At 31.3% G+C, this 16,147-nt stretch overlaps 1 protein-coding gene across 2 annotated transcripts in view; it reads left to right on the top strand.

Moving 5' to 3' along the window:
• Nucleotides 1–16,147, top strand: part of LOC106463278 (multidrug resistance-associated protein 1-like) — an 84,440-nt gene that overhangs the window by 58,737 nt on the left and 9,556 nt on the right. For both annotated transcript variants that reach the window (XM_013923293.2, XM_022390722.1), the window contains exons 16-23: nt 775–942; nt 1,739–1,983; nt 5,300–5,564; nt 5,845–6,061; nt 9,780–10,090; nt 11,236–11,435; nt 13,099–13,225; nt 14,087–14,188. In XM_013923293.2, the coding sequence (XP_013778747.1) occupies nt 775–942; nt 1,739–1,983; nt 5,300–5,564; nt 5,845–6,061; nt 9,780–10,090; nt 11,236–11,435; nt 13,099–13,225; nt 14,087–14,188 (1,635 nt within the window). The remainder of the gene's footprint in view (nt 1–774; nt 943–1,738; nt 1,984–5,299; nt 5,565–5,844; nt 6,062–9,779; nt 10,091–11,235; nt 11,436–13,098; nt 13,226–14,086; nt 14,189–16,147) is intronic.

Raw genomic sequence — 16,147 nt, forward strand, 5'->3', positions numbered from 1 at the left:
TAACACCACCCTCTCTAAAGAACTATCCACAAATTACCAATAGAACGGGGTAAATTGACTCATTTTTATGTAAAACTATTTGAAATTTTTCAAATGTGAAAAACCATAAGAATAGCTTTAAGACATTTGATAGATGTGTAACATTTTCTCTAAAATTCATTATCACTTCTTGCTTGACATACAATACCAGCTCGTCCTAAGATTTTCATTGCAATCAAATTTCAATTTTTGACTGCTCTGTAACATTGTAACACTTAAAATTTTAAATTAATTTCATTCTTAAATGTCTGGTGCTGTCTCACATGTGTCATATGTTTTGCTGTTACTGTTGTACTTTTATAATTATTAAACTTCAGTTCCTGTCTAATGAATGTGCACTATACTTTATTTAAAAAAAATAGTAATTCAGCCATATTTTTGAAGAAAAATTAGAGTATAGTTAACTTTATAAAAATCAATATCAAAACAAAATAAATAATGTAGTTTGGTCTCACTAAGTTCTAAATGTTTATAATGTGTTATATCCTTGAAATTCTTAATCAGAAAGAAAAATATAACTCCAGAAGGGGATTTCAGCAATTTGAAGTTACACCTTTGTATTTGTTATGTCAAAAAAAAGTAAAGCTACATTTTGGTTCTAACCAAAATAATGCTTTGAGGCTTTTCAAATTGATTAGTTGAGAATGAACAATTACGTAGAAAAGGTTAAGTTACATGATTTCAGATTTCAAGAAGACGAAGAGATTAAGTTTTTCTTGTGTTTATGGTATGTAGGGAATCAATTTGAGTGGAGGACAGAAGCAACGAGTTAGCTTGGCCAGATCAGTGTACAGTGATGCTGACATCTATATCTTGGATGACCCATTAAGTGCTGTAGACTCGCACGTGGGAAAACACATCTTTGAGAAAGTGATTGGACCACAAGGTGTATTGAAGGAAAAGGTAGTTAGTGTGTGTGGCAAAAATATAAGAAGCATATGAGAACTATTTTAGTCAAAAGTCGTGATGGAAAATATGCCGAAATAGTGTGTTCAGACATGTTGGGGACATGGACCATTTGTTACCTGACATGATATCATGGTCATCCAAATGCATGAACTTTCATAATTTTATAACTAACCTTGTAATTAAAGTGAAATATGATTTAAAAAATGTATGCAAATTTGATACAGAAAATAATGTTTCTGAGGTAATATTGTTGTGCATTACAACTTCTGTATTGAAAAGTTTTACCTTGGATAGTTCCAGAGATCGCATTTGATTGACCATAATTTGACCTTTGTATCTCAGTGTAATGAATGCTGCCCAGTATGCCTAAACACCGTTTGTCAGCAATTTTTTTCTATTTCCCATGCTTCAAAATAATGAAGAAAACTAGGACTTTAGTCTCACCTAGTATAGAGCATGCATATTTGCCAATGAGAGATTTAATAATATGCAGACTTCCCTTTGAAATATTAATGTTTATAACAAGACTGTTACTAAAGCAATGTCAGCCTATGGGGCTTCAGCAAGAATGCCATCACTGGATTAAATAACTGTTTTTTGTTGTTTTTTAAATATTTTCATTATTTCAATAAAGTTGTCCTTGTAGTATGAAAAATCTAAGTCTACAAATTTAAGAATAAATATAGGTGCTTTATTTTGTACTGTTTTATGTTTCTGAAAAAATTTCCACCATTTATCAGAAGCAGGTGATGGTAATCATTTGAACAATTAATGTTTTTTGATTTATTAGACCCGCTTGCTGGTGACCCATAGTATTTCGTTCCTGTCAGAAACAGATCTGATTGTTGTGATGAAAGATGGAATGGTTTTAGAGCTTGGAAGCTACAAGGAACTGCTTGAAAAGAAAGGAGCATTTGGTGAATTCCTGCTTCAGTACTTGCAAGAAGATGTAGAGCAAGTTGAGAATTTTGATCCAGAAGAATTAGAAGCGATAGAAGAGATTGTTTCAAAAGTTGGTTCTCCAGAATTAGAACGGTAAACTCATATAATTATAGCTTATCTATCTAGCTCTGTAGAAAATAAAGAAACTAAGATGATAATTATATTTATATTCTGTTGCCTATATGTGCTATTTTATTGTTTGTAAATGCTGTTTCATTGGTTCTAGACTGTTGGTACTTAGAAAAGATAAGAATACTATCAAAACTATATGCAAGTCTGAAAATTAGTAGTTTTAGGTATAAATTATAATTTTTTTCTTTTGGAGCTGTCAAGGGTAAAAATTAAAAAGTTTTTGTGATTTAAAGTTGAATTTTAATGCTTGAAGAAATCTCAAATCTGTCTCTGATTAAATTACTAAGGTGTTTGACACTCCGCGTTCTATTAGTGGAACGTACCTTACTATTCACATATGTATTGTGCTGTGGTCAACTTTTATATATAAATGTTTTGTTTCTTATATTGAAAATAATAATTAAAAAATATTTAGTGATAGCTCAAATTGACCAAAAAAAAACCCGTTATGTTAACACATTTTCTCTGTGCTCTATATTGTCAAATGGTACAAAGTTTTATTAACTCACATGAAAGTGGTGTCAGGAGTTTTGCTAAGACAAATATTAGGTCTTCAAGAAATTAATGTCACTTTTTTTTAGATGAAAAAACCTGAACAACTTGTATATCAATACAAAACATTTATTAAATGAAATAGTATCCATTCTTAGCGATGATGCTTTTTCATCTTACAATCAGGTTGTTAATGCCCTGATTAAAGAAATCACTTGGCTTTGAAGCAAAAAACGTGTCAATGTTCTCTTTAACACCTTCCACATTTGAATACGTTTTCTCGTTAAGATGGTGTTGCAGGGAACGAAAAAGATGGTAATCTGATGGTGCCATATCTAGAGAATATGGCAGGTGGAGGAAAACTTCCCAACCCAACTCCATAATCTTGTGTTGCGTCAAACGTGCCACATGTGGATGTGCATTGTTGTGGAGAAGAACACCTTTCCAATTGACGAGTGAAGGTGTTTCTGATGAAGGGCTTGATTTAAACATTCCAGTTGCTGACTATAGATCTCTGCATTGACAGTTCACTGTAGATTGCGGAGTTTGAAATGAATTACTCCTTTGATGTCCCTCCAAATGCAAAGCATCACTTTCTGTGGATGGAGTCCAGGTATTTGGGTTGGAAGTGGTTTTTGTCTAGTACTGAGCCATTGTTTTTGGTATTTAATATTTGCATAGAGAATCTATTTTTCATCACCAGTGACAATTCTGTTCAAAGATGGTTCACATGCATTATGCGGCAGAAGAGACGAAGCAATGTTCACATGTTGGAAACAATGATCGTTGAAGAGATCATGAGGCACCCAAACACCTTCTTTAAGGAGTTTTCCCATATTCCTTAGATGTTTATGTATTCTTTCATGAGAGAGATGCAATTTCAGGGCCATTTCAGAAGTGTGTTGCCTTGGGCTAGACTCAACAAGTGTCTTCAGAGCATTAATATCAATTCCAACATGTCAACCCCTGCCATCACAGTTTTTAAGGTTAACGCCACATGAATGAAATTTGCTGAAACATCGTTGACATTTATGAATGTTCAAAACTTTTCCATAAACTTTTTTGATATTTTGTGTGGCTACAGAGACATTCATTCCCTTTTTGTATTCAAACAGCATTACATGCCAAATGTTTCTCTCATCGTGTGCCATCAGTATAAGGGATTAGAGTATACTAAACATTACACATTATATAAGCTACACTAACATGCTATGTAGGTGGTTCATTTAACTGTTATACGTGATGTACGTTGTTTTTTTTTGGGGGGGGGGTTTAATGAAAGTGTTCCAAAATGTGAAATTAATTTCTTGATGACCTAATATATATATATATGGGTGTGTGTAATATAGACACATACAAAATCTGCTTACATCCATTATATTCATAATTGACACTTTCTTGACCAAAGAGCATCTTTCAGGTGCTAGGTACACATCTGTATATATCAAATATTAAAACTTAAGTAAAAATGAGTTCTATTTATGTTTAACAAGTTTTAACTTAGAAGTATTTCAGAATTGGTATTTTGTCATTTTAAAACTTTTATTCAATGTAATTTTCGAAAGAAAAAGGAGAAAAAATGATCAAAGTTATTTTTCTGTGCAACTCCAAGAAGTCTCACCTGTAAACAATAAACTATTGAATTTAGCTTTTTTTTGAATTTTTCTTCTCCCAAAGCATAGGTTTTTATTTACTAAGAAACTATTATCTCTTGAGAAAACATTTATTCTTGTTTTATTTTTCTTGTGATTTTCCTTCTCTTTTTTGTTTGAGATTTTATTGTTGTATACCTTTGTTCTCACCATTTTATGATGTCATAGCATATGATCTGAAACACAGCTTTGTGAACAACTACAGGCTAAGTTTAAAAACTGTTGGATAGAACATATTATTAACTACTGATATCAGTGTAGAATAAATAAAGTGGTTGATTTGTGAACAGGGAATTACATGGAGCTCCTGTAGAGGGGAACAAAGAAATCTAGTGAGAAGTTTAAAGACTTAGAAATAAACCACAGATCTGGGATTTTTTTGTAGTTTCTTTGGATATTCATTTCATTTCTCCACATTAAATCATAGGCTATGGAAAATATCTTTTGTGACAAGACATCAGGTAGGCTTAGTTAAGTAAACAAGCATGCTAGGCAATGGCAAAATATTTTGATGATTCAAATCTTTATTTATTGAATAAGATTATTATATTAAAATGATGTAAATAAGTAAAAGAACTGATTATTTATCATAAAGAAAGTATATTTATTAGACATAAATTGATGTCAACCTAGAATGTTGTTAAGAAACATACTGTTATCTGACCTGACAAAGGTAATGGTGATAGCACTCTGACAAAGCAGGTCAGAGATAAATATGTGATGATTCTGCCTTGTTCTTATGACTTAAGTTTAAACTTACTGGTTGTATAAAAAGGAACTTTTGATCAACAGTAAAAGAGCAATAACAACAACTGAAGTATTTTTAATTTTTGAAATCACATTATGCAAAATTTAAAAAATAGTATATTAAATAAAATCAGTTTTTTAAAGCTAAGACTAAATACAAAATAAAGGGATATCAGCGGTACCACACTGGTCCAGAAAAGGTTAGAGAGAGTAAGAGAGTTTATCAAACTTTGCTGATTTTTTTTTTTGAGGGGGTGTTATATAGTTACTGAAAGTTATAAATTGTTAGCCCTCCTTTTATTGATAAATTAGTGTTAACATAAATAATTATTTTTATTATTTGGTTGTGTTATGCATTTTTTTTTTTGAAATATCCTCTACTTCAGCCAGTTGTCCAAGATGGACTCTGAGAGTGGAGATACTGAACAACAACGTAGGGAAAGACTTCGTTCTCTCTCCCAACAACTGTCTATTAGTAGCAGTCATAGTGAATACTCTTCACCTTCTGGTAACTTCTCAGGAAGTATAAAAAGAAAAGAATCTACTTCTACTTCAGGAAAGTTTATTGATGGAAAGATAGCTGATGGTCGACCTGTCCAGTCAAAAGATGGCACGAAGCTAATACAGTCAGAAACTGCTGAGACAGGAGAAGTAATACATTTCTCTTCTCATTTTATTTGTTCATGTTTTGTATTTCAGATTTTCTGTGAGGATTTTAGGAATCTTGAAGGAAAAACATTTCAATTTAAAATTTTAAAGTTTTTTAATGGTATTCCTCATGTTTTATCAATGCTGTGTGGTGAAAGTTTATTGTAGAAACTGAAAATGTTTATTAGTAAGCTATTAGAGTTACTGTACAGATATATAATTAGTATAGCTGACTTATCTTTATGAAGAAGGACTGCAATAACATGCTTAATATTTTTCATAGGTTAAGTTGTCTGTATATGTGACATATTTCAAGTCTGTTGGCTACCTTTGGGTTGTGGCTGTATTAATCACGTACTTGGCTATGCAAGGTTTCTCTGTTGGTTCAAACGTTTGGTTAAGTGCCTGGAGTAATGACAAACCTCAAGAAGATGGTACCCAGGATGTAAATCAGCGGAATTTGAGGCTTGGAGTGTATGGTGCTCTAGGAGCAGCCCAAGGTAATGTTGTGAAATTCTTTTTTTATTATTAGGAGTTACTCTAAATAATGTCTTCCATTGATTAATACTAGTTAGACTATTGTAGATTACATCATAGACAGTTGGAAGTATTTTAACATGTGTTGCTATATGAAAGTTTTGTTAGAGAAGTAAACTAAGCTATATGGGAACATTCTTATTATCTTATGATTTGTTGTTTTTTTCTGATAATCATTTGTAGGTGGTGGTTTTATGAAACAGAAGATCATTTTGGTATTCAGCATAAGGTGTTTATTAGTGTTGATTAAATTCCATTAGCTCTCTTGCTATGGGCTCGATCGAATTGGCCAAGTTCTTGACTCCAAATTGACCTTTATAGTTTTAATAATATAACTTCTAATATGTTCTGTGTATATTCACAAAATTTCGCAAGCTTTCAGTAAGCGTTAAGTCTTTCATAGACAAAAAATTTCTCTATGAATATATGGAGTCAAAGTGTTGACTGTTCTGAGTGCAGTGATTTTCATGTTAAGATTAAAAAAATGCTTTTCTTCATTTAAAAATTGTCAGATTTCATTTGCATAATCTCCAAAACTTCCGAAATAAATTTCAAATGTTTTCAGTAAAACTATATTTTATCTATTATTTTCTCTACCCTAGCTCTGTACGAGGTTGATCAGTTTGACTGACCTCATAATCACCATATAAAAATAAATCTAAATTTTCCTTTTTCTTTCTAGAGTGACTTCAAATTCTAATATGAAACTACATTTACTTATCCTAAATAGCTTCACTCTTGTAGCAGTATACATCTGTTTCTATTTAAATTTTATCGTTTTATTGCCTTTTGAACCATGTTTAACTACTACTCCTGCCACACAAATTGCAAATCACTTGGCAAACATGTAGTTCATGTTATCCTATCGAATTAAGGCGCAAGCTACTCGTAAGCTGCTAGTAAGAATACTGCATGAAATATTTTTTTTTATGATTTATCTTGCCTAATCTAACCTTATCTTATAATACTAAATAAAGAATACACTTAAAAACAAGGAATGTAATACCTGAATCTTCTTTTTTTTTAATGTTGACTGTGGATGAAGGTTAAGCCTATTTTTTTATACTAATGGTACTTCTACACTAAATAATTTTATATTTAATTAAATAATGCACCTAAGAACACAGAATACACTAAATAATTTCATATTTAATTAGATAATGCCCCTAAGAACACAGAATAATAACTTGTAAAAAAACAATTTTTCTGGTTTTCTAACTATGTGATAAGAATCATTAAAAATTCAGCTAAGCTCATTGATGTGTTCCCATGAAAATAAAGTTCGAACTGGAAGCGAAATAGACAATTCTCTGTAACCAAATAGGATTGAAAGCTATAAAAATCATGCTTTCCCTCAGTGATAACAATATTATAATGAGTAATTTACTTTAAATTCCATACTTCTAGAAGGGCTGATAAATGAATTAGGGAAGAGGGAATACCTAGATAGCAAATGTCACAATTCTCATACTAGGGGAGATTTAGGATTTTTTTAAATATTTTCTTATATAACATTAAGTACTTAAACTTGTATAATATTAAAAATTTGGTTTATTAACTATGTTTTTAGGTCAAGCTTATTAGTATACCATGTTAATAAAGTAGTTTAATTAAATTTTGAATGTAACTCTGTAAAAAAAGTTGTGACACGTGCAATTTGACCTGCCTATAGCAAGAGGGTTAAACTTCTTGTGACAAACTGGGTACGATAATCATCATGAGATTTGTCTGTTATTTATTAGCTCTTAAAATACAGTACACTGATGAACAAATATGTTTAAAGAGAAAAATAAATTAAATAATAAAATGTGGATTCCTTGTATTTTTACCATAAATGCTGCTTACTGTTACTTTACTAATTAATATAACAACCAAATTTAAATATTCACAATACTTTTGGGGGATATATACTTCTACCAGTCAACATATGTCAGTCACCATTTTGGTCCTAAAATTTAATTTGGAGCAAGTTTTTTGATGATGCCAGTTCCCAGCTGCTAGTGAAGCTGCCTTTTGTGGCCTATAGGTGTCTTATACAGAACCTTATGTAATCACTGATGTTTCTTTTTGATACTTTATAATATTAATGTGTCAACTTTTAGTATGAAAACTGGTTCTTATATTTGGAAACTTGAGTCTGTAATGCTGTTTGGGTTTTAGCATTTTATGGTTTTAGGCTTAAGCTAGTGTGTTATATTGTATTGAGATCCAGGAGAGATTTCCTTGAAAACTTGAACATACAGAGGTTCTAACTTATTGTGTAGCACAGTAAGCTAGAACAGATAAAGAATATCAGAGTAAAGTGAAACAACATACATTTATTCACGTGTGGAAATTATGTGGTCAGTGAAATTGTGTTTGTATCTTATTTGAAGGTAAGTATTATCAAGTAATGCACGAGTACAACATGCAGACTTTTATGTAATGAAATCTAATAATGAGGATTAAGATTAAGAAATAGTTTTCTGTAAATGTATCTGTACTGTTTTTTTGCATTCCAAAAAAGGAGCTTGTTTCCCCTGCAACATCAGCCAGAAGTGTTGTCACAGCATAGCCAACATTCATCTGTATAATGTAGATACAGCCATGATGCTAATGTGATTACAGTTGATTATATTTATTATAAGACAGTAGTGTTAAGCTTGTTGAGTTTTTAACATTACATTCTTTATTCAGTCCCTTACAGTTTTTTTTAGAATAAGAATGTTTAATAGTATTTTTTAACCACAGTATATTTGCTGTATTCACTGCTGGCAACACCTTTCACTCAGTATCGGAACTTGTCAGGCTGGCTTTGACACAACAAACACAGTAGTGCTAGGAATGCTGTTTATGCAAGCCATTTATTGGGATAACGTTTCTTATGGTATGAACACCTTTTCTGGTGAAACATGATTATAATCAGTTATATTTGTTATAAAACAATAGTATTAAACCTTGTAAAACAGAAAGTGGTAAAAGTAGAACCATCACTGAAAAACCAAACTTTGGCAAACAGCCCAATATTCATCCCAGATTAATAGCATGAATTTCAAAATGAGCCATATCTTTGTCTTGGTGGGTATTATCATCAAAGAAAGAAGGTTACAAATGCCTTGTTTTAGGAGACAAAAGATAAACATCGCTCACAAAAAACTTTATCACCTTGATTTGTTGACTGGTAGTGGTGTAAAACAATACAGACAAGTTTAGAGAATTCAGTCATATTCCTTAGTGTTTAAACTTTAACTAGCTCATTACTTGGTATAGAAATGTACATATTAATTACAATTTTCAAAGGAAATTATAATTCAGAAATTAGTTTAGGAGCTGTATGATCTTTTAAAATTCACAAGATGTTAACATGATTCAAAATATTTTGTTCATTTCCTTTTGATATTTTTAGCTGAAATGATAAGGTTATGAGTTGTTTTTTTGACAGGACTCAAGTGAAAAAAGTGTTTTTTCTTAAAGTGTAAAATAAATCTCAGAATTCCTAGACTTATCAACGAATTGGCAACACAAAATGGTGCTACACCATTTTAACTTACCGACATTAAAAATAATACAACGTGTATGTCTTTGTTTACCTTTTTATTATTAACTAAAACCTTTCCTATATATAAAATCTGGTAATGAAATTAAAAATGTGTTGATGAATGGAAACAAGGTAATTTTATGAATATTTCTCTCAAATCACAGGAATTGCTGTTCTCATGGGATCCTTTTCCCTGTCTTATGGAACAATGCAGGCATCATCACTTCTTCATGGTCAGTTGCTTCTGAACATTCTTCGGTCACCTATGCATTTTTTTGACACAACACCCATTGGTCGAATTGTCAATCGTTTCTCTAAAGATATAGACACTTTGGATATCACAATTCCCATGAACTTAAGAAGCTTTTTGGCTTGCTTTCTTCAAGTACTTGCCACCCTTTTTGTCATCTCATTAGAGACTCCCATTTTTCTTGCTGTAATATTGCCAGTGGCTGTGGTATATTACCTTGTACAGGTTAGTTGATTTGTAATTTTGTTTGGACTTTTCTTGTAAGTTTTACAAAACAAATGATTTGGCATTAACGAAATAATATATACTAGCTGCAACCTGTAAAACATCTGCAATAGTTTTCATGCCCTTTGCTTGAATTTTCCTTATTCTGTCATTTTTTCATATGCTATTTAAGCTACAATTTCTTGCAGGCATTATGTGTTAGATCGATAAATCCTGGTCTATTTGAAAAAATTTTACTTGGTTATACAAACACTCATGTAGACATAACCTTGATAAAACTACATGTACATAACTCTACTTTATTTTTACTTTGCACATAGTTTTATTAAATAAAGTAATGGTGTATGTAAAGTAGACAATAAAGTAATGGTATTTATCAATAGTAAAGAAAAAAGTAGCTAAAAGGTGTTTATAGCAGTCTGTGAAATGAAATTAAGCTAAATTAATGAAAAAAAAAGGAAATGTAAAGTTGTAATAAAGGCAATCTTAGCTGAATATGCAGAAACCTCTGAATGTGTGTTCACAAAGTGATAAGCATATGGTTTTGAATGAACTGCACACGCATATTTTAGACCTAAATAAGTCGAGAAAGCCCATAGAAATTGTATTTTATGTAATGTTAATTTTTTTTAGAAATTAGACACAGGTTAAATGTTGTTTTATGTGAAATACTTTGCAAATATACAAAATAAAGATGAAATGGAAGCCAGTCATCATGTGATGACAACGATGTGCCATCATGTACCATACTTGTTGCATTGAAAAGTTTGGCTAAGCAAAAACAGGTAAGATGATTCTGAATTGAAAAACCAGCAAGCAATCTGGACTTCTCAGACAAAGAACTTTCTATTCATATGAGATTTGTAGTGTTTGATGGAGACAGACAAACGCAAGAGTATTAGTTATATAAATTTTTATGTGGAGCTGTAACATATCAACTACAATTACTAGTATGGAGCATCTTAAACATCTTAAAAGTAATAAAAAATTCTTTAAATAACTATGAACATACAGTGAAAAAAGATATTGGTAAAAAGTAAGAACATTGTTTTTAAGGTTCAAATTACTTTATTTATACATCTCACTCAGTATGGTTATTGAATATAAAATTGATTAGAAGTATTTTAACTTAATATCATACATAGAAATTCTACATAGCAACGTCACGTCAACTGAAAAGGCTGGAGTCTGTTACCAGATCACCAATTTATTCGCACTTCTCCGAAACGCTGGCAGGAGTCAGCACCATTAGAGCTTATAATGCACAGGAACGTTTTGTTCGTGAGTCCAATTCCAGAGTTGACACCAATCAGTCGTGCTATTTCCCCAGCACAGTTTCTAATAGGTAAAGATGTTGAAAAAGTCGTATTCTGATGGATGTGGATAAAAATATATATATATAGTACACTAAAAACTAATGAAAGAATACTATGTTCTAAAAATTAGGATGAAGTATTTGTAAATGTATAAAGGCAAAAACAAAATTAATCTAGTGTAATTTATACAGTAAGTAACTTTTATTACGTGTAAAAACTGTAGAATGTTGAAATTGTAATGAAATGTGAATCATTGAAGAGTATATAATATATATACAAATTATGACTATGAACTCTATTCTTCGAGGCTTGGTTTTTTTTGTGTGCAAAGCTACACAACAGACTATCTATGCTCTGTCTCCTTTGAGGGGAATCACACCCCAGATTTTACCTTTGTAAGTCCAGAAACTTACCACTGATTCACTAGAGGATGTGAAACTAGAGTTTTTCTTAAACAAAATTACTTTAATGAAATATTTTTAAAGAAAGCAAACACTATGAGTTTGTGAAAAAAGAGTTTTATGTAATAGTTATAATAAGAAAACGTACATTAAAATGACAGAATTTTGAGTACGTTATGTTAAAAAGGATTTTAAACATTCAAGCAAGTCATTGACAGCCACAGCTAATATAAAGTAGTGATGGAATGGTTTGTATCCGAACTACATTGTGACATAGCTTGGCATTTTGTAGGTAGTGTGATCTTATTGAAAATTTATCACTTTTGGGAAGTGGATGTAATAGCCTTTTCTGACACACAATAGTCATACACTCAGATCATAAAGATGTGTTCAGTTTGAGCATTGAGAACTGCCAAGATAGGGATATACTTTTTATTGAATGACATTGGAAAAAAAAAGGAATATGGATCAACTTGGGGCACCAGGATCATCCAGCCTGCAAATATTTGTACCCCCAGCCATGGTAAGCAATAGTGGCATCTTTGAACAAGGTTGGTGGCAAAATCCATCCTCGTAATCCAGGGAACAGAACACAACATAATCAAGAAGGATCTCCAGCTATAAACGAGGCCAATGGTTTTACCAAGATAAGGCTTCCAGTCATATACCTCCTGTTCAACCACTGCATATCTCAAGTAACTGGAGAATGAAATGGGTGTTCATACTGTTTCATATGAAGCTGTACTGGTCAAGTTGCTGTGGATTTCTGTATGATTCTCGTGTTGGAATGGCAATGAGGAACCACTGTTTTCTAACACTAGGAAGATTATGGGAAGCACTTAGAGAGGAATGGTGTGCTTGAGGCATTACAGACTTATGACAGAGTCATTTGCAATGGAAACTATATTGAAGGGATTTTGTGGAGATGGACACTCATCAAACAGAATATAACTGGGTGTGACTATATGGACTGTAATGACATGCTGAGGCTCCAAAACCTTTTTAATATAACCTACTCATCCCTTTGTAGGTTTTAACAAATACAGATTAAAATTATCGTGAGGAACATTTTAAATCAATTTTATAATAAGAACTAATTTAGAAAACATTGGTATAGTATTCATAAAGGTGTTTTTTAAATACAAAACCAAACACTCTTATCTTCTTTTCTTGTGATTTTAACATGTGGCTTTATTTATATTTTTTATGTGAAAATTTAGCTATTTAGTTTTATTAAGTTTTTGTTTTCCCAGAAAAAAATCAGCAATTCAGGCATCTTTTTATTTTACAGATGGTTGGCCATCAGGCTTGAGTTTTGTGGAAACTGTATTGTTTTCTTTGCTGCCTTGTTTGCTGTTCTTGGAAGAGATACTCTCAGTCCTGGCTCTGTTGGGTTATCTGTCAGCTATGCAGTCTCAGTATGTACATATGTTACTTAGAAACAAATCTGATTACCAGTGAAAGATTTATTTTCGTTTTTCATTATGTTTCAACACTATGCATGTAGGTAACCTTAACAAGCTAGCAGCAGTAAAAGTTGATTTGAAGTCATAGAAACAATGTTTATTTTTTAAAATATTGTATTCACAACAAAATATCTTTTTATCTTTGTTTTGTTTTCTGTCTCTAGCTGCTTAATTATTATTATTGTTCTTATAGGCTTCTCATTTTAAGTAGTTAGATGGAGCCACCATTTATTATACATGGTACATGCATTGAATAAAAATGTTAAGATTCAGTTATATCTTCACAACAAAACTGGGTGTGGCCTTATAGTTAGCATATTAGACTGAAATCCATAGGCCTATGGTTAACACTTTGGGGCTGTGGGTGCATTATAAAAGTAGTGGTCAAATCTTGCTATTTGATCAAACAAAGTTCACTACTAAGTCCAATATGTTTGAATATGAGGATGTTGTCTCACAAATGAACTAAATTAATTCATTCACACAGCCTTATATTAAAATGTAGAAATAATGTACATATGACTACTTCTACATGAAAGTTAAGGTCATAAAAGACAAAAAATTATAAACCGGAGTTGATTCCAAAATAAATATACAATAATGGAAAGAGTTAATTGAGATGAATTTTTGTATGTTTTTTTTTAATTCAAATTGTTTATATCATATTTGTTTATCTTAAAAACAGTACTTGTTACATTAATTCGGACCTTGAAAATTTGGTTGGTTAAACCTAAATTTAAGCTTACCATTTGTTGTACACAATTTGCTTTTTAAAAAAAATTTTTAGTAACATTTTTTGTTCATGTGATGTAGATCACTGCTGTTTTGAATTGGATGGTACGGATGAGTTCAGAACTGGAGACAAATATTGTGTCAGTGGAGAGACTTTTAGAGTACACTACTACCCCTAATGAGGTATAGTATTTCATTTTTGGTTTTATGGTTACACGTACAAACAAAGAATGGAATGTTGCTGAGAAGATTTACAGTTTTCTCAGTTAGTAATAACTGTAAAAACCAAATGTCTTGTTGCTTTCTGGCATTCTGTAATTTTCACAAAGGATCATAGAACAGAATAATAATTAAATCTCTGAAGATATATGTAGCAAAGTTGGAATGTATGTCGGAGATCGAATTATTTTTGCAGTGCCCTTTCTTAATTTTTTGTCCATGCATTCCAAAATACATGTGCCAAAAAATTTGTGTCCTATCTTGTGGGAGTTGCACTCAAATATTTATCTACAATTTGTGTAAAAGGAATGTAATATTGTTATTTTGCCAAATTAAATACTTTTCATCACATAAACATGACAAAAGTAACTTCGTGACCTTTCAGCTTGAATCTGAGAGCTGTAAAAATGAGGTCTCCCTGAACTGTATATTGGTTAAGATTGATGCTTCCATATGCTTTTTTCATAAACCTTACAATAAATTATGTCAGTGATTCATTTATTTACAAGTTTTTAGATTATAAGAAATTGACACATAAGTGTAATTTTTGCTAATTTCACTGCAATTGAACCCAAAGGGCATCGACCACGTTGTTCAATGATTTTATGAAATACCATCTTCATGTTTTGAACTGTTTGCATGAATGAAGTACCTGCATGTTGATAACGAATTTTTTTTACTAGTGCTATGTATACAGATCTCAGTAAAAGCTGCTAATAACTTGTTTAATAAATATTTAGAATTGAGTATGATTTGTAATTTGTGTAACTATTGTTTTCATAAAAATTACATTGATTTTTTTAATCAATTTTGGAAAGTATTACTCGTGTTAATCATTTGAAATAAAATTCTGTCAAGTTTAACATATACAAGTTGTAGAACTGGTTTTCATTAAAATATCATTCATATCTTAATACTTGTATTTATTTTTTTTAATTTTGATTAAGAGTTCAATAAAAAGTTAATATTGAGTGGCAAAGTTTGGATTGTATAAATTGTACTTTAAATGTCCGAAAATCTAGTTCACACAGCAAAAGAGTCATTAAGTCTGCTGTGTTCTGCATTCAAGGGGTTTTTTGTAACTTGTACTTTTCAATCAACATTTGAAAAATGTTAATTCTAAAATGAAAGGAAATATTTAAAAAAATGTTTTAAACAGTCTCACAAGAAACTTTTTGACATTTTGCAAAATAAATATGATGGAAAAATTAAATCAAATTATATTAGTATCTAGTTTGGGCTTAAAGAAATTATTTAAGAATAGGAAGACTAAATCAAATTGTATGTATTTATTTAAGTTAAAACTAGATACTAATTAAATATTTATTTATTTATCAGAAGGGAGTAAGAGCAATTGGAGAGATTGCATACCCTCCTCCCACTGCTCCTTTTTGAGACTGCATGCTTTTATATTGGATAATGTAAAATTTCATCTTTCACCTTTGAAAACTTCTCGGATAAAGAATGATCAATGATCTATATCATTTTTTTCTATTGTGATGAGGAGTCTAAACCTTAATTTGTCCATGAAATTTGGTACAAATCCAATCACACTTTACAGAGTTGTTATATAAAAGCTTCAAAGTGATCCAGAATCTGGACCTGCATTTAGTTCTGGACCAAATTTGGAGAGAACTGTTCCATACTGACTGCCCAAAGATTTTCGTGTACATTAGTCTGTTAGTTTTCGAGATACACATGTGGAAACACAGACACGCACATGGACTGAAATACCCTTGCAGGGCAAGAGTAATGATCAAGAGATATCAGTGAAACCCTTCCCGTCTGGATAGGGTTAAGATGCATCTAACTTCTTTATTACATCCCTTTCCCATTTTTATGCATCCAGTGAATATAAGTTGTTGTTTTTTCCATCCAGTTGATTTAGTTTGCCTTAGTGCAGCCACTGTTTGGACAATTGGT

The sequence above is a fragment of the Limulus polyphemus genome, unplaced genomic scaffold (genome assembly GCF_000517525.1).
Source record: "Limulus polyphemus unplaced genomic scaffold, Limulus_polyphemus-2.1.2 Scaffold1365, whole genome shotgun sequence".
Classification (NCBI taxonomy): domain Eukaryota; kingdom Metazoa; phylum Arthropoda; class Merostomata; order Xiphosura; family Limulidae; genus Limulus; species Limulus polyphemus.